We start from the raw sequence: 18,977 nt of genomic DNA on the forward strand, positions 1-18,977 counted from the left end.
AATTATGGGTGGTCAGATTTCACTGTATTGCGGTAAATCTGAGCAATTCAAAGTATTTATATAATAATAATAAATTTGATATAGCACCAACATATTCTGCAGCGCTGTACAATTTGTAGGGTTCAAATACAGACAGAAAGATACATTACAAAGTAAGTCATTTCACACAATGGGACTGATGTCTAGATGTCCATGGAGTCTGTGACTCTGGAATAGATAAATGACCTCAGTGCAGACATCTATGCCCCCATGCTGCCTCATCACTAATGACATCTCATGTTGTATTTTCAATATCATTCCTAATCCTGATGCGTTTACGATCTCCAATTGTCAGGGCTCAGTCACAATATAAATACACTATGGATTTCTCATGCGCACACTTATTACACTCTGCTAGGCAAAACATACTGCAACATCCAAAGGGTAATGCTCCGCAAAATTTGAACACGCATATTTTGTCTTAAAAAATCCATTAACTCAATGACTCCTTTTGCTGTACATTGCTGAGTTACCATTAATTTTTGTTCAACCGCACTTAGTAGAGTGAGGAAAACAAACTTGGCAATTTGAATAAAATTGTAGCGTAAGTACAATTGCAGGACGGCTTAATGGTGCATTACTGAAGGCTTTAAATTACAATTACATCTGATGCTAGGAAGATATTGCATTAGACGGATAGTAATAGGGAAAGGCAAAAGACAGCATTAAGGTAAAGGCTAGTTTAGAGGAAAGCATTTACAAGTAAGCCTGAACGCCCGCCCAACGTTTCATGGCTCAGTCACTCGTGTCCATCACATTTTCATCATTTCCAGTATTAAAATGAAAGGGGGTATGTTAGCAGTATATTAGTTATATACCTACTCACAGTACCTTGCAGAAGTGATTGTACAGTTCCCTAATATGCCTGCTATTCAGCTTCGGACTTTCATGTAAATCTCAGTTTTATGCAAATGATGGCAAAGTCCTTTGCCCAGGAAACTAGAGCTGCGACCAAAATCTTTTCGCACATGCACCATTTTTATCTCACACACACAGCTAGGCCAATCTAGCTAAAAGACCGATAAAACACTTCACCTATTAAACACCCCAAACCAATGACATCATATATACAGTATGGGATCACAACATGCCACAGTCTGTCCCTCATCCCCACCATCCTCTCCTTTATTTAACTCATTCTTTGTATTGACGGCTTCTGTTTAGTTCTATAGTGAGAAGCGATTGACCAGTGCTGTGAACATCGAAGACATCAGAACTTGTACTAGATACAGTTATTGTCACTTTATCATCAATTGTAATGCTTTTTATTACCTGCTCGATGTACGGTATCATAGGAATAATTACTATTGTATTATGTATCTTTAAGTACATGTAAATGAGTTATACTGTCAAAATTCAATAAAAATAACATTCAAAAAAACAAAAGCATGGCTACTTTATTCCACAAAGGCTAACCTGTCCAAAGGTTATATGTGGCACTTCAGCTCAACCCCATTTACTTAATTGGAGATGCAGTACCAGGTTCAAACTGAAGCCAGGTGTAGTGCTGTTTCTAACAGACGACAACAATATTTTTCTAATTCTTGGCTACCTCTTTAATGATCCTTTTTGGCTATTTGTTCCAAAGTTTACTTTTCTAAGGCCTGACCTATGTAGTAATGTTCCCATTGTTGGAGTGCTTCCCGCTATGGTAGGGTTCACACTATTGTTAGTGTCTGCTCAAAAGGTGTCTGTTTTAAACAAAAACGGATACCTATCATAACAGACACAAACAGAGAGTAACGGATGGCTATCAGTTACTGTCCATGATATGTGCGTTACCCATAGACCACAATGTTAAAAATATAACGGACACTTGATGTCAGTTTTTTCAAATGGACAGAAAAGGCCTGCATGTAGGACTTTTTGTCTGCCTGAAAAAACGGACATTGTTGTAAATGGACACTAAAGGACACAAGAAAAAAATTCCATTGAAATGAATGGAAATTGCAAATGGACCTGCTAGTGTCCGTTGCTAAAATCTTGTGCGGACAATAGCCACGGACACTGCTGAGCGGACACCAACAGTAGTGTGAGCGCCCCCTATCACTACATTGACTACAGATTAGTCATTCAGGAGTCTAGGAAAGGCTGCAAATTGAAGTAGTGCAGCAGAGTCAGTAAGGGTTCATTCACACTTGCGCTCGGTGTCCAGTGTGTGCATTTCTTTTTAGCTGGACACATAGTCGGACATGCAGGACTTTGTGTCCAGCTAAAAAAAACAAAAAACTATTTCTCCACGGACAGGCCGCAGACGGACACCGGCGATCACCTTTACAATCCAACTCAAGGGAATGGGTTTTAAAGCTGACCGCTGGGTTTCCATCCCCTGTCCAGTTTCGCCGGGGCTCAAGACGGAAACCCGCGGAATGCACACACCGGACACCGAGTGCAAGTGTGAATGAACCCGCAGTGAAATCTCTATCTCTGCTACTTTCCATACCCACAATCATTCTCCTTCTTTGACTCCAACTTCTTTATTTGTCCACAGCTCGACTCTGAGTCCTCATAAATGGCTGACAGCCATGGTTAGAGAGAACCAGTAAAGATCCTTTAATTCATTAAAAAGACAGTTACTGACTTCCTATGAAAGTAGATGTGGAACAAACTACGTACTTAATTATACATTATTAAAAATTGCACAATGTAATTAAAAATAATTTTAGAATCAGAAATTCTTTTCCTGACTGTAGCCAAAACTGGTCCCGACACCGACTTCACAACCCTGAAATAAAGGGTGCTTCAGGTTGAGGCCCTACGTTGCGAATACGCAGCATTTTGGCCACCACTGAAACGCAGAGGCAAAAAACCCCTGCGTATTCCAGTACCGGCAAAGTGGATGGTATTTTGGCAAAATTTTTGGAACTCACAGCATGCCAATTATACCTATGAAAATGCTGACGGTTTCTGCATAGGTATAATAGAGACAGAGGAAAACTTAGCAGACTTTTTGTGAAAAATGCTGCAGAAAATAATGAAATACGTTTCTGCTGCAGTCTTTTCCACAGCGTTTTTCGGCTGGGGCCTTAGCTTTAAACTATAGCTTTAGATTAGCCTCTGACCAGAATTGTAAAAGTAACGGATGAAGACACACAATATACTGTAGACAGTTGGATGGACACCTTGTGTACACAGATCACAGTTTACAAGCTTGTATGGGCAGCTACATACATTAATGTCAATTAACAAGCCCATGTCCTTTTAGAATACTGAGAAACTACAAACTGTATTACATGACACGTACCAAAAGATTTCTTCTGTTGTACAAACAGCAAAGTGAACAAAGTGGCCAATAATGACCAGGTCGCGTCTTCTGTCAGCAAACTCACATTTACCAGCATGCATGAGTGTAGAAATTTGGACAATGCGGACAGGTACTGAAGCAGAATAAGCACCTAAGCAACAAAAACAATAGAAAGGTTAAATAACATATCTGAGAATTTGTCCAGGAAGTTGAAGAGGACCGGTCATGTCCTCAAACATAGGCTGCGACTGATGTACCCCGGACTCTGGGGGCCGTGGGGATCAACCACTTGACAGTTCACTAGTATCAGGAGCCAAAACTAACAGCGCAATGTACTGGCGAACGAGAAGGACTAGAATGACAATGAACTTTCTATGGTCTGGAATTTTCTAGAAAGCCAGCTATGATTTCCTTGTTGGGAGTGATCATGTCACGCTCCCTCTGCTATTACCTTCAATGTAGGTCGTTGGTCACTTCCTATATGATATTTCATGGAGAAACGTATAATAAGGGGATATGAAGTTTGCAATGGCCTCAGAATCAGCAGGACTGTCCTGTTATAAGACGAAGTTCATACAAACAATGGAGCCATGATGTGTAAATGCCCCTGCCAAACATGTTTTATTTAGGATTTTTATAAAGTCGGATACAGTTTTTAAAGCTAGATTTGCAGAGACATACGATATGTATGTTAGGTCTGTACTTGTGTAGAGAAGGCATTATGTGTTTATGATACACTTTGGGAAATTTATTTTTTTTCTTAATTCTTTATTTAACCTTTTTTCCAAAAATAAAAACAAAAATAACAGTAGGAAGACACTGCTAGAAAACAGAAATCACGGGGCACAGGCCGCAGCAAAGAAAACAAAACGGACACACAAACACATATGAGAATCTATATGACAAGCGTAGGGATACGCACGCACTGCTATGGGGCAGTGTACAGTTTGTTATACGCACAGACAGTACATGGACCAAGTATACGCCCGTCTGGATAAGACCACCTAATACAGTAGCATACATAAATCACAAGTAGCAAACAGAAATATATATAGTGATTTTTTAAAAAAAATGTTTTAACTAAAATGCAGTTTCTCTAAGACAGATCAGCATGACACAGGTAATTTCACCGATTCCAAATTAATATAGCGAAAATACCTTGTTTTACAGAGAAGCAAACAGGTCAATACAATTCCATTGTGTAGTGCTAACAGTATTAGCCCATGTGCAGGAAGGAAAACTGACCTGTGACTTTACATTTCTAGTACGACCTTCAGGGGTGAATGAAGTCTTGAGATCAGAAAAACATCTTTCTAGCACAGCTGGCTTTATGAGACTGTAAATGAGAGGACACAAAGGAAAATCAGGAGCTTTTTCTACATGGTCAGATTACATTACACAGCAGATGCAGCAAGGACACACTGAAATATTCAAAGAATTGCTGCCCTGGGCTCTATCATTTCAGATATGCAGCTCTTTCTCATGTAATAAAAACATAATGACATATGCACATTTGTGCTTCCAGAGAAGCGTCACATAAAACTATAATAACATGATTCCTAAAAGGAAATCAAAAAATGTACACACAGCTATTGAGGAAAGGGAATTGGTGTTTCAATGATGTATGTACAGGTAGATATACTGTAAGATCTGCATTACTATACAATCTATGGGATAGCCATATATTATAGTGGTTTGGCCTCTTGAAGCTCCTGGGCCCCAATGCAAAATATGTAATGTGGCCCCACTTACCATGTGCTATCTATATAATACTGGGGTTGTCTTATGTTGTAGAGGCCTTTAGACCACCTGATGCTTTAGGGCTTAGTAGCAATCGCTGTCTCTGCACCCTTATTAGCTCTGCCCTGCCCTGAAGCATATATACCTATTATTACAGTTTACTACGGCTTTGTTCCATTTGAAGTGAAACGCCAATTCATTCTCTCTCTCTTTTTCCCTATTGTTTCAGGTGGCACATGGTGAACATTATTGTAATATACTTTATTAACCTACCAAACTTCCTTTTAATAGAAAACTGATTATAAAGTCCACATTAGCAATGCTTTAAGCGTTGTTAGGGAGACTCTGTCTGTATACTCGAATTAGATACAACATGTATAGCCGAAACACTAGCTATAACAAAATATCATATTACACAAGTTAAAAAAAAAAACAGTTGGGTATGTGATTTTTATATGCAGCATGAACTCCAAAATATTAAAGGGGTTGTCCAAGATAAACTGAAACCCCCTAAACTAAACTCCCTCCCCCATCTAACTTCTAACGTACCTCCAATTAAAAGAAATTAAAAATCTATAATTACCCCTACCCCTGACGCAGTCATGCGACCACCCCAGGGACACTTTCTGATAATACGGTGATGATCCATTTCACCGCTTCTGAAACAGAATGTCACCATTACTCTTCCCCCTCCCCTATCCCCATCAATACTTACCCAGCCTTCCTGTGTCCGGGATGGCTCCTCCCCTCTTGTCTTTTAGTATTGGGTGGAATAGATTAGCTAGGAAGATGGTGGGAGGGGCTAGTAATGGGCAGGATTGCTAGTGAGACTAGGGGGGGCTAGTAATGGGCGGGATCGCTAATCTTAGTGTGACAGGGAGGGTGGGAGGGACTAGGCTTAGTGAGACAGGGAGGGTTTTGTACCGGATTGAGAGAGGAGGGGGCTGAGTGAGGGGGAGTTAGTGTAGCAGCTACACAGGAAGCTAACACCCTGTAAACAAAGGCAGAGGATGCAGCAGCAACCAGAGATACCCAGAAATCACTCCGGACACTGCTAAAGGTATTTGCTGTACTTATTAACCCATTACTAGCACTAACAAACCTTTAAAAAAATAAAATAAAAATAAAATAAAATTCTGCCTGGAAAACCCTTTAAGCTCAAATTTACATTTTGGAGGTGGTATACAACCAGAAAATGTTACAGCCTGTTTTATTATAAAAAGGAAGATAAATAGGATAATAAAGTATATTGCAGAAATGTTCACCAAGCAATTTATTTAACGTTTCACATTGAGATTCCAATAAATTTGAGCTCAATAACAAGGTCTTTGTGTTGTTTAAAAGGACTGAAAATATATAACAAAAAATCTCCATAACATTAAGAAACTTGCTCCTTCTGTGTACCTAATTAGATCTGTCAGTAGATGTCTGTCAGACAAGACATTCTCTACTTCTTCAGGATTCATTACAAGCAGATTCTCCAATAAGCCACATACAGCTGACAAGAGAGATGGTGTGACTAAGGATCGCTGGTCAGGCATGCACACGGAAGCGCAAATCTCTTCTGAGCTCAGAGACGCTGTTCTGACTTTATTGTTCTGACCTGCAATAAACAGACAAAAGATAATCTAAATGAAATTAACACTGACAATTCCTGGCACTGTCAACTCTGCTGTCCTATTAAAAAATACCTGAGATTTGTAAAACATGAACATTTATACACTAAATCAGAATATTGCATTTGTAAGACAGTATATATATATATATATATATATATATATATATATATTTTTATATATATATATATATATATATATATATATATATATATATATATATATATATACATTTTATATGCAAGGCATCAAACAATTGTTCAAAGCACTTTTTCATATTTGCAATAGATTTGTGTTATATGATAATGTTTCTAGATACACAGTCACTAGGAGAAAAGAGCCTATTAACATTTCTTCACCTGTTATCCCTGAATAAGGGTGAAGAAAAATTTTTAAAAATTGCCTGTTTAACCCTCTTCCACTCCAGCGTCGCTGCTCTGGTGGCCATGCCAGTCTTGTTAATTTGTATTCATGACTTCAGTCATGGCTTCAGTGGTGGTGGCTTCAGTGGTGATGCCTACATGCAAGGTACAAGACCTCAAGAGGTCAGTGACTGGCATCAGTGGTCACGTACACAATTACAGTATATCACTGCAGGACAAGCCAAGACTGTTGGGGACACTGGAACGGTGGTGCTGGAGTATCAGGGGATAAAAGAGAACAGTGAGCTCTCACAGTACAGCGCAATGGACGCTGCTGTGAGGAAGGGCATTCCTAACTGACTGTCAGAAACGCGCTTCTGACGGTGAAGAGCTACGGTACCGGCACCAATAGCTCTTTACTGGGGGCACAGAACGTGAAATCCAATAGTGCGCTGAATTCAGCCCACTCTTGGATTTCTTGCGGTGTATTAAACCGCATGTGCCCCAGGAGGTGAAAGGTCCTCTTTAAAGAGCACCTTACATGTCCTTATGAAAAGGCGGTTTTACATATCGCTAGAAAGCCGACAATGTGCTGAATTCAGTGCACTGTCGGCTTTCCTAGTATGTGCCTTGGTGGTGCACTAGGCTCCGCTGTACTGTGTACAAGGATCTGCCAGCTCCATTGCAAATTCTCCCTTGTACTTTATGCAGTATATGATCTTTCCAAATGATGTACAGTTTATAATATATTATATATATATATATATATACGCACAAACATATACATAAATATATGTATATATATATATATATATATATATATATATATATATATATATATATGGGTAGGTTTAGCAATATCAAACTTCAGAACAGAGAGATAAGACTAGCAGAAAATAATCGAAAAACAAATACACTTACTTTGCTCCTAAAACCTCACACTATAACATGGAATTCATTTGTCCAGGAAAGTAATAAGTCTGTGCTACGAATAGTTACTACATGCATACCTTGACCTAGCCCTTGATCAGCTGCATTTTCCAAGACGGCACAGATTGGAAGCATGCGGTCTGAACTGCTCGCAGATGAAGTGTGAATCTGCAAACATAAAACAAGATTTGAATGCAAAATGAAGTAACTAAACTTAAACTAGAGCCCTGGGGTGCAACAATCTTAAATGCAGAATGCCATGTCATTAAAAGCAAACAGTCTCTAAGGGCAAGTGTATAAAACATGCATTCTCTTTTATATAGTCTAGTAACATTCGGGAAAAAGGTAACGCCAAGATAAATACCATTTTAGTTCCATCAAGTTCTGTTTACCCTTAAAATGTTCAGCTTCAGTCTTTAAAACTCAAACAACTTGTTGGACAACTATAAATTATACAAAGTTTTCTTGAAAGGAAAGAGATTGACAAATATTGTTGGTTTGAAAAATCAATCTCTCCTACAATGAAGTGCACCTTGGGCAATTTTGTTTCACACAATGGTGCGGTTAATGGAAAAGCAAAAATGCACAGCTATCTGCAGAATGGAGAAGGTGTCCTTTCTAAAGATGTACATATTGCTTTAAGGCAATAAAGGGCAGAGTACAAAAGTGAGAGATGCTGCAAATATATTACATACAAATGAAATGAACAAAATGTCACTCACAGGGAAAGAGAAAATCACATTCGCTATATGTCTAGCTATCAGATCATCGATATTATTATCCAAGGAAAAACTCAAGCTGATCAATATAATACAATTAAACTCATGCTGCGATTTTTAATTGCAGGCTGGACGCGGCTTTCAATTCATGAAACCCTAGAAGCTGAATTAATAAGAGTATGACTGGCAAATAAAAGAGAAAATCACTTTCATTCAAAAGAGTAAACTTTGGATTCTTTTTTTCTCCAAGAGCACCTGTCAGACATGTCACCTCTCCTGACAGGTCTCTTTAAGTAAATGTCTGTAATCTCTATAATATAAGACGTCTGGAGCATATTCTCCTATGTCTGCATTTTTCTATCTCATTGTTATTTCTCTTAGCATTCTATAAATAAAACGACAGCTGGGTGTTACCAGTTTGGGGGGGGGGGGGGGGGGTAACTGCACATTCTCAACCAGACCAATCATTGCTCTGCAGGGACGCAGCCATTTCACAGGAGAAAAGGTAACACCTACATGTCAGTGTATTAAAACATCAATAGAAGTAATGGACAAATGGAGTAATAGAGCTTTTTATGTATATATGTGTTATCATACCTCTCAGCTTTTGAAGAACAGAAAGAGAGACAAAATGTACGCTGCAAAGAAAAATTGGCCCCGCCCACTTTTATATTGGCTCCACCCATTCTCATTCATTTTTCGTGTGCCCCCAAACAGTATAATCCTCCTACAGTCACCCATAAATTATATGTCCCTCCTCCATCTCTCCCCCAGTTTCATACACCCCCTTCATCTCTGTCCCCAGTTTCATGTTCCCCTCTCAATCTCTGCCCAAGTTTCATGTCGTCCCCCCCCCCCCCCTTCATCTGCCCCTAGTTTCATGGACCCCCTTCATTACGTTCCCCCCTCACAAAAAAAACACCGATACTAACCCTTCCCTTGCAGCAGTCCGCAGTCTTACTCACAGAGTCGTAGGCGCAATGTGAGTGACGTCAACGTCTTCACATCGCACCTACACATCCAGTAGCCAGATTGCAGCGGTAAAGCAGGAGCTGAGCTGTGACAGCTCCTGCTTTACTCGCCTATGTATTCAACTCCGGACGCAGGGAGTTGAAACCGGGACATACCTCCCGCCAACCTGGACAAGGCCCTGAATCCGGGAATGTCCCGCAGAATCTGGGACGGTTGAGAGGTATGGTGTTATTAATATATATGTTCAAAGTTTGTTTACATTGAAGTCTATGGAGGGGAGGCAGAGAAAGAGAGTGATAGTAAATCTATAGCATCTCATGAGTCATTTCTCTTATAAAAAGGGCTGCAAGGGTTACCAAATAATCCAGTCCATGAGGAGTCTAAGGATTTGCATTTTATACTCAAATCAGAGAAACCCATATATAAATTTAACACGATAGGCACATTCTCTGTTCTTTAAACAAGTGGCTTTCTGTATTGCTGAGTGTTTATGCATTTATGACTATACATATCTGTGTCAAGGCTTCACTTTCTGAGACATCAATGATAGATCAATTATCAACTTCAGTTGAAGAAAGATACATCCCATATATTCTGGACTAGCCCGCTAGGATCGTCTGGTGGGCTTAGACTCTGACACAATAATAGGCTGAAAAAGTCCAGCAGAAGACAACCCCATTTAATGTTGACTATGACGCCGATTACCTCTTACTGGAGTTTATTTATTATGGGTTAACTCACATGTTACCTATTGGACCTAGAGATGTACTTAGTGTGCAAAGATAGCAATGCTTATTATACTAGTTTTACCAAAATGTGGCGGCAAGAAGGTCAACTGAATCCAACTGCAAGTATCAACTAGGGTTTGGCAATTAATCGAAAATAATCCAAACTTAGCTAAATCAATAATTTCAATTATTTTGCACCCAGGTCATTCTGTCTCACACCGCCACTGGCTAAAGGAAATCTCATGTCGCTACCTGTACACTATCCAATTATGATTATTGATAGGTCACTACCTGAAACCAAAATTCAGCGGCATAGCGTGGCATATAAATAGGGGGCGTGGTATGTAAAAAAGAGTGTCCTAAAATAATCGCTCATTAATCATAATCAAAGTTACATGGTCAATTGATGAGGATTGTGGCTTGGGACATAATTGTCTAGCCCTAGTATCAACCAATAAATTTGATAGATAAGTTAAGAGGCGTATTGTGAATTTTTACAATACAAATCGTGAGCTTAAATAATGTAGAACACAACAATAGTGAGAATTAAACTACGTATTTCTACTTCTAGGAGTAAGATAGATAGATAGATAGATAGATAGATAGATAGATAGATAGATAGATAGATAGATAGATTTCCCCGTGAATGATTCATTAACCATTTAATAAAGCTTTCACATTTCACTGGCATGACTGGCGTTGAATTATTTCTTTCCTAATTCCATTTCTCATTGGAAGATGTGTGTTGTACAACAGATTGCACTGTCACTGTGTCACAGACTGGTGTCTGCTTATCTTCCTTGGCACTGTGATAAGGGCTGCGCAGTTATGGCTGGAGAAAGCTGCTGACTGAAACACGGACATGTTTAAAATGCAGTTCTACTTCTCCTCAAACCGAAGTGTAATCCCTGGCTTTCTGGGTTTCCTTAGTTTATGTATGATGATTCTGAAGTAAAATATTTAAAAGCGAAAAAAAGAAAGAAAAGAGAAAGCAGCATGGTAGCTTTCTTTAGGACAGAGCAGGGATCTAAAATAGCCATATGGCGTAATAATTTTATTAGTCAGACACAAAAATTATTGGCACTGAGGGCCGGAAGAAGCGTGGAAACGCCCGTTGCCTATTCAGTTTGTGTCTATGGCATAACTCTTCTGCACAATGTTTATCCTGCATTGAGCTACCAAATAAAGGAAAATAAATTTTTATAGGAATGTGAGTGCCGCTTCACTTCTTTCCTTCTTACATGTGTTAAAGAGGACCTTTCAGATCCTTGAGTACATGCACTATTATATACCACGAGAAGGCTGACAGTGCGCTGAATCCAGGCTTTCCCGTTAAGTGCCCCTGGTGAAGAGCTATCGGTGCCGTTACTGTAGTTCTTCAGTGTCAGAAAGGCATTCTTAACAGTCTGCGAGATGCGCCCCTCCTGACAGTAGAGTCCATAGCGCAGTTCCGTGAGAGGGGGCGTTCCTTACCGCTCCATCCATGACGCTGAGCAGTGAGGAACACCCTCCTGACAGTACACATCCATAGACTAGTACTGTGGCGGCGTTCCTCACCTCTCAGCATCATCCCTTGGCGGTAAGGAAAGCCTGATAGTACAGCGCTATGGACTCTACTGTCAGGTGGGGCGTTCCTCATAGACTGTCAGAAACGCCCTTCTGACAGTGAAGAGCTACGGTAACAGCATTGATAGCTCTTCACCAGTGGCACATAATGGGAAAGTCGATGGTGCACTGAATTCATGAAAAGTCCTCTTTAACAAAAAATATTATGCCTTTACCCAACCCTGTTCCCTCTAGCCAGCCATCAGTAGAAGATGGAATTAATCGGTAAAAAATTATCTATTATCTATTTTATGTTTCTTTAACCATTTCTCATGTGGAGAGACCTCAAAACGTGAATAATTTCTTCAAAAGAGAACCTGTCAGGCTGTTTCAGACCAATAAACCGGCAGCATGACCTGCATAGCAGCTAAGGTTTAGGGACCCAAGCTTCTGTAACATACTACTGCTCACCTACTGTATCCTTAAAAATGGAAGAGTGAACATGCCAGTGTTCGTACATCTTGCTTCACAGTGCAAACGTCTGAAGAGCTGAGCATGCACAATGAAGAAGGGTGTACTGACCTTCACCTCACTGCACATGCGCTGGAGACCTTCAGTGGACTCATCTCAGCAGACACTAGGCATCTTCATGCTTTGATTAGAAGGGCAGTATGATACAGAGCGTTTGGACCCTACACCCTGCTGCTTAGCAGCTACTCTTTAATTGTGATATATCATTTTATAATATTTGAACAATATAAACTAAAAATAGTTTTTTTTCATCTGAAAGGAGAAATTGTAATGGTCACTTACTGTCGTGCTTAATGTAGACTCTGAGCCAGATGTGCTGGAAACACTAGTACTATTCCAAACATAAAGCGAATCTTCAGAGCCTGAAATATAGATCACAGAAATATTATACTGAAATGAAGAGGTTGCTAAAGGGAATATGGTTTTTCCACCCTAAACTAGTCCCAGAGTGTGCAGCATTAAGTAATGACTTTCCGACGGTGACCCTCACTAAGTTTTCTGTTGCTAAAAAGTCACTTTACAAGCTTTTAAAAACGTAGCGGGTGGTTTAGGGAATAACTTCATCTAGTCATACAGTCACTGTGCTAAATCCCATCCTTTGTAGCGTGGCTGACATGTTCCTCCCTGTCAGATGTCTGCTTGATAATCTACCTAAGGCTACAAGGACACAACTGTGCCTCCACAGCCCCATTCACTTCTCTGTGATCTCGGGGCACAAAACAGACTGGTATAAGACCTGTCCTGAGTTCTGCCATGGGCTCACTACTGCAAATACGGACTGTGATAGTACAGTGGAGTGTGTATGGGGCCATAGAGATAAATTGGTCAATGTGCTAGCCGTGGAAAGCAGTTAACATATGGAACATAGTTGTGTGCATAAAGTCAAGCTCACAAGGTGCAATTTAGCACAATGACTGAATGACTAGATGAAGCCGCTCTCCTGCCCCTTCTCCGATGAAAAGTTAGAGTAAGGGTATGTTCACACAACGGAAAAGGTACTGGAAACCTTTTCCGGCATGTGAACTTTCCACGCAGCTAGCCGCGACGGGATGCCAAAGCAGTGCACCGGTATTCCGTTGCGGCGTCCCGCTCCTGATTAAGCCCGAATGAATGGGCGCAATTGGGAGCGAGTGTCGCTCCACGGACGCAATGGCTGTCTTAGCCGCTGAATCTGCAGTAAGAAGGGGCATGTCGCTTCTTTTTATCGCTAGCGGGGGAAAAAAGCAAGTCTTGAATGGGAGTCTTTTTTGCCGGCGGATTTTGCGTCAAAATCTGCCTACAAGGGGGCCACACGGTGGCTCAGTGGTTAGCACTGCAGCCTTGCAGCGCTGGAGTCCTGGTGTTCAAGTCACATCAAAGGCAAAAAACCATCTGCAAGGAGTTTGTATGTTCTCCCCATGTTTGCATGGATTTCCATCCCATATTTCAAAGACATACTGATAGGGAAGAATGTACATTGTGAGCTCTATGTGGGGCTCACAATCTACATTAAAAAAAAAAAAAATCTGCCTACAAAAAACTCAGGGTGAACATACCCTAAGTTTGCATAAGGCTTTACAAACTTATAACATGACTTTAAACAGCAGAAATCTTCCGTACTATATACTATATTCCTAGCACATTTGTGGTGAACATTCAAAATACTGTACTTGCTAGGAAATCTCCTGAATATACACATAGAATGTCTTTAAGGCATACGTTTAGGAGGTAAATCTCCGCAATACCTTTATTCAGTATTCTATTGTACATTGAAATTGACGTCTCTTTTCACTACACAGCCTAACCTCTCACATGAGTTAGTACATGGGAAAACATCACACTTGTGAAGACTTTGATGTCAAACTCCCTATGATTTTCAGAACATGTTTACACTGTTTGGCACGGCAGGAAAGCCCTTTCAGTCTGAGAAGCAGTGGTGGTCCGAGATCAGAGGCTACACCAAGGTAATATTTTCATGTGTATCTAGGACATCTCAGAAGATAATTCACCTGGATATCACCTTGAAAGCAATATGAGGAAATGGCAAAAACTGAATGTCTTCTTAACTGCCAGATATATAACATAGGAGATGACATTTAGTGTCCCTTTAGACTGGCTTTTCATTTGATAGCACCTTCAACAGACTATTAAGCTCTATAAAGGTTACATGTCTATATGTGTTTAAACAGTTTCATATGCAAACTGTTAAATACTAAGGGAAAAAAAATAATGATTACATAAAGGTTAACACTACTTACAATGAATATTGTCTTGAGTGTTACACGCCTCCATGGAATTTTCCAGATCAAAAATAAAACGTCCAAGATAGCAGTCCTTGGCCATGTGGCTCACATGTTCATAGAAGTGATAGTCTCTCAGAAGGGCTTTAATGGCAGCTTTCCCTGATAAAGTCATTCCTGACTCTTCATCGTTTATGCTTGGGCCCTGGAGAAAGAAATTCTCATGTTGTTTGTATTTGCAGTTTACAATACACGCCAATAAACTAAGAAATTCTCTTGCAAATTATACAAAAGAGATCCAGTTTTTGAGTTTTGCCACCCATTAAAGTTCATCTTCTTCTAAGGTCTTAAATGTGCTTGCAACTCCATTCACAAGATCGAACAATTGGTCTCAAACCTTCCTCATGCCCAGCTTTCTGTGTAATGTACAGCGCAAGTACAACTCTCAATGGATGCGGATGGTTGTGTCACCTATTCAATTTGCCTTACTCTGAGCTCTGGCAATGCAAACGTACAGCAAGTCACAGAAAATGTATTTTAGAAATTCCTGAAAAATAGACAAAGCACTGCTTAAAGAAGGGCATGAACTGAAATTCATAAAGGCCATCCTGGGTGTTGAAGGCTGTTCTCCATTCTTCACCCTTGTGAATGCGGATCAAGTTATAGGCCTCTAGCAGATCTAGCCTGGATAAGATGAGATAAATTTTTAGCTGCTTGGATTCTGCCGAATAATTCTGAAATCAAAGGCTGAGGAACTTGTCCTTCACAGTTATTTTGTTTAGTCTTAGATAGTCTATACAAGGATAAAGGGAATCATCTTTTTTTAAAGACGAAGGAGAAATCAAGTCTGTACACTGACGCAGCTTGGGTTTCAGGCAGAGATAGTTGATAAACTCATCTATGGGGAGGTGAAGTCTCAGAGCAATTCTATTGGGTAGTCCAGGATCAATGGGGTTGCAGGGTTTCAGCTTCCTTTTTACTGAAGACATCAGCGAATGAGGCATACTGCAGAGGTAGGCTAGTTAGACCTAGTGGGATAGGTGACCAATACAGGATGAACATTAGACAGACAGGTTAGACTCCCAATGGTGGCTCCACTGTAGAACTTGCCCAGGGTCCCAATGACCGGAACTTGCAGCTGAAGCCAAAGGGTTCATCAGAGAGGTAGTATATACAAAGAAATGTTCTTACAATGCAGAGTAGGTTACAGAGTCACCTTGCTCGCAGAGCAGATCGGCTGACAGAAGGGAGACATGCAGATCAAAATGAATAGTATTCCAATTAGAAGGTAGTTGCAAATTATTTCTGCATTGCTGTGTGAATAAGGAGTTGACTACCACACACACTGAAGTGCTGTGTGGACCAAGGCTTCCATAACCATCACTGTAGAAGGAGACAGGGCAACCAGCTGAGCAGGGATAAAACTCAAACTCGAGTATTCAGTTATGACTTTGCTGAAATCAGTGGCGTGGTGCCTACTACAGAATGGAAAGGACTTGTGTTGATGGATGTGGTGTTAGGTCCTATTCCAGAATGACCCATTCTGTCACTAATGCTCATTGGGCTGCATTTTAATGTAGTGGCAGCGGCATCCAGTAGAAGCCCTGCCAAGACTTGATAATACAAGAATTTTCCTGAATAACCCTGCAATCAATAGAGGCTGTATACGGGAGGATTTCATACGCATGCTTGAGAGGAGCCAAATGGCCCTTTCACACAGGGCAAAATGGCGCTGTTTATGGTGCCGAATTTACCACGCGTAAGAAAAAAAAATGTCCCATTGATTTCAATGGGTGCTGCTCGCTTTTTTCTATCTATGTAATTTACCACGTGGTAAATTCTGCACATAGAAAAAAGCGAGTGGCACCCATTGAAATCAATGGGGCAATTTTTTTTTTTTTTTTTTTTTACACGTGATAAATTCGGCGCCATACACAGCGCCATTTTGCCCCGTGTGAAAGGGCCTTAACGGCAGACTGCACAGCTAGGTGTCTGGTTATACACCTGTGGCAACGAGACTGAGTAAAACACCTGAGTAAGAAGAATGTGTATGTATGTACCGTGTTTCCCTGAAAATAAGACAGTGTCTTATATTAAATTGTCGCCCTAAATATAGGACCTGTCTTATTTTCGGGGGTGTCTTATTACAACCAGCAGTCATGCCGGCACTTCCTTAGCGGAGCATCAGAATCACTGCCGGTTGTAGGTAGTGTGGGGGGGGGGGGGGAAGGTGTCATACTTACCATTCCCATCTTCCTAGCAGGGCTGGTGCTGCCTAACGATGCTAGGGGGGTGCACTTAGTGGAGCTTTCGTGGGCGGGGCTTAGCGATCCCCACTTCACTGACACAGCAGCCGTGCTCTGTTCTCCGTGTGCACAGGAAACCCGGCTGCTGCCTCTTCTGTATGCTGCCTCTGCCTCTGGGATGAGCTGGGAGAGCTCATCCTAAAGCAGCAGTACAGAAGAGGCAGCAGCCAGCTTTCCTGTGCACACGGAGCACAGAGCACGGCTGCTGTGTTAGTGAAGTGGGGATCACTAAGCCCCGCCCATGAATGCTCCGATAAGCCCCGCCCCCCAAAGCCCTGCCCACCACTGCCAGGCATGCCTTATTTTCGGGGGGTGCCTTATATTAGGCAATTCAACAACCCCCCCCCCCCCCCATATGCCTTATTTTCGGGGTGTCCTACTTTCAGGGAAACTTGCTTATTTTCAGGGCATGTCTTATTTTATTTTTGTGTGCTGCTGCTGCCACCACTGCGCTACGCTGAGATGTGCTTGATGCACAAAGACATTATAAAGAAAAACATTGCAGTCGGCTGAACGCTGTATGCAGTGCTCCATGTGCACAGGAAAGCCGGCTGCTGCGATACTGTACGTTTTATCCACTGTTCCTGCTGCTGTGGGATGAGTTGGGAGAGTGAACCCACCGCAGCATAGGGTGAACTGCCCGTGCGGGTTTTGACACAGGGTGAGCCGCGTCTCTCTCTTGTCAAAACCCGCCTGCCACAACCATCGCGGTCGCGGCTTTCCCCTCCGCTGTCGGCTCAAATGAATGAGCCGACATAGGAGGGAGCTGCCGGGGGCGGAAGCCGCGCGGCTGAGCCCGTGTGGCTTCCGCCTGAAGAAAGGGCATGTCCTTTCCGCTAGCGGAAAAAAAAAGCCCGGTGGTCTACATAGACCACCATTGTAAAGGGGCGGATTTTGAAGCGAAATCCGCTGTCAAAATCCGCCCCTTTGCCTACGTGTGAACTAGCCCTAAGTGTATGCACAGCTGGCATCTCCCAGCTCATCCTACAGCAGCAGGAACATTGGATACAATGTAGCGGTGTCAGCAGCCAGCATACCTGGCTTCATACAATCTTTACTCAGAATGATTATTATTGGGGGATGTCTTACTTTCGGGGGGGGGGGGGGGGGGGTGCCTTATATTAGGCAATTCAATAAAACCTCTTCTATGTCTTACTTTCGGGGGATTACTTATTTTTGGGGAAACAGGTTATGTATGAAAAAAAAATATATATATATGTATATATATATATATATATATATATATCTACCTACACACATATACACAAACACTCACAATTTTTATTAATCATCTTACTGGTTTTTATAGTCAACACCAAACAGCAGACATGATGATATATTTATACCCACTATATATTTATATACATGCCTTGAACCTCTGCTAATCTCCATGAAAAAGCCTGTACTTTGTGCCTGTCAACATTTCTGTAGGCTGTCTTATAATAGTGAACAACATTTGAACATTTTAACAATCCAAACTGTTGGGCCTGCTTTATATTCCTATTCATTCCAGTTATGCTTTACTGAGTGCTGCCAAAAATAACGTTAGCAATATAATTAAGAATTAGATAACACAAGTTCTGCTACTTTGCGTGGTATACAAATGCAGACTAAGCGATCTCTATTGCAAGGAAATGTAAATCAAGAAAGTGAAAAAGCTGGAACTTTGCATAGTTATTAAGAGAAATATCAACATAAGCAGTTTTTGTGCTTGACTGCTAAAAGACAAACACTGAATCACTAGATCTGTGTAATTGAAGCTTAACAAAAAGAATTGTCTATGACAGAGGAGCTCCTTATTAACAACGCTGACTCTTGTTTGGATCTGGAGAAGCAAACACTTTTAGGCTACAGAATAATTTATCTGAAGATGAAAAAAATAATAAAAGCATAAAACAGAAAAGAAATAGAACACAAGTTCAACAAGCCCTCTAACTATACTGGGGCAGATTTTTGAAGTGATAAAAAAAAAAAAAAAAAAAAAACTCCCAAAAAACAAGTCTTTGTTGGCTACACAGTTGACAAC

At 40.9% G+C, this 18,977-nt stretch overlaps 1 protein-coding gene across 1 annotated transcript in view; it reads right to left on the reverse strand.

Annotated features, from left to right (window-relative positions):
* Window positions 1–18,977, reverse strand: part of RTTN (rotatin) — a 163,796-nt gene that overhangs the window by 26,271 nt on the left and 118,548 nt on the right. The window contains exons 34-39 of the mRNA XM_075270736.1: window positions 14,664–14,850; window positions 12,709–12,788; window positions 8,012–8,099; window positions 6,428–6,626; window positions 4,529–4,619; window positions 3,284–3,434 (exon numbers count right to left, since the gene is read on the reverse strand). Of these exons, the coding sequence (XP_075126837.1) occupies window positions 3,284–3,434; window positions 4,529–4,619; window positions 6,428–6,626; window positions 8,012–8,099; window positions 12,709–12,788; window positions 14,664–14,850 (796 nt within the window). The remainder of the gene's footprint in view (window positions 1–3,283; window positions 3,435–4,528; window positions 4,620–6,427; window positions 6,627–8,011; window positions 8,100–12,708; window positions 12,789–14,663; window positions 14,851–18,977) is intronic.

Source organism: Leptodactylus fuscus, chromosome 4 (assembly GCF_031893055.1).
Source record: "Leptodactylus fuscus isolate aLepFus1 chromosome 4, aLepFus1.hap2, whole genome shotgun sequence".
In the NCBI taxonomy this organism is placed as follows: Eukaryota; Metazoa; Chordata; class Amphibia; order Anura; family Leptodactylidae; genus Leptodactylus; species Leptodactylus fuscus.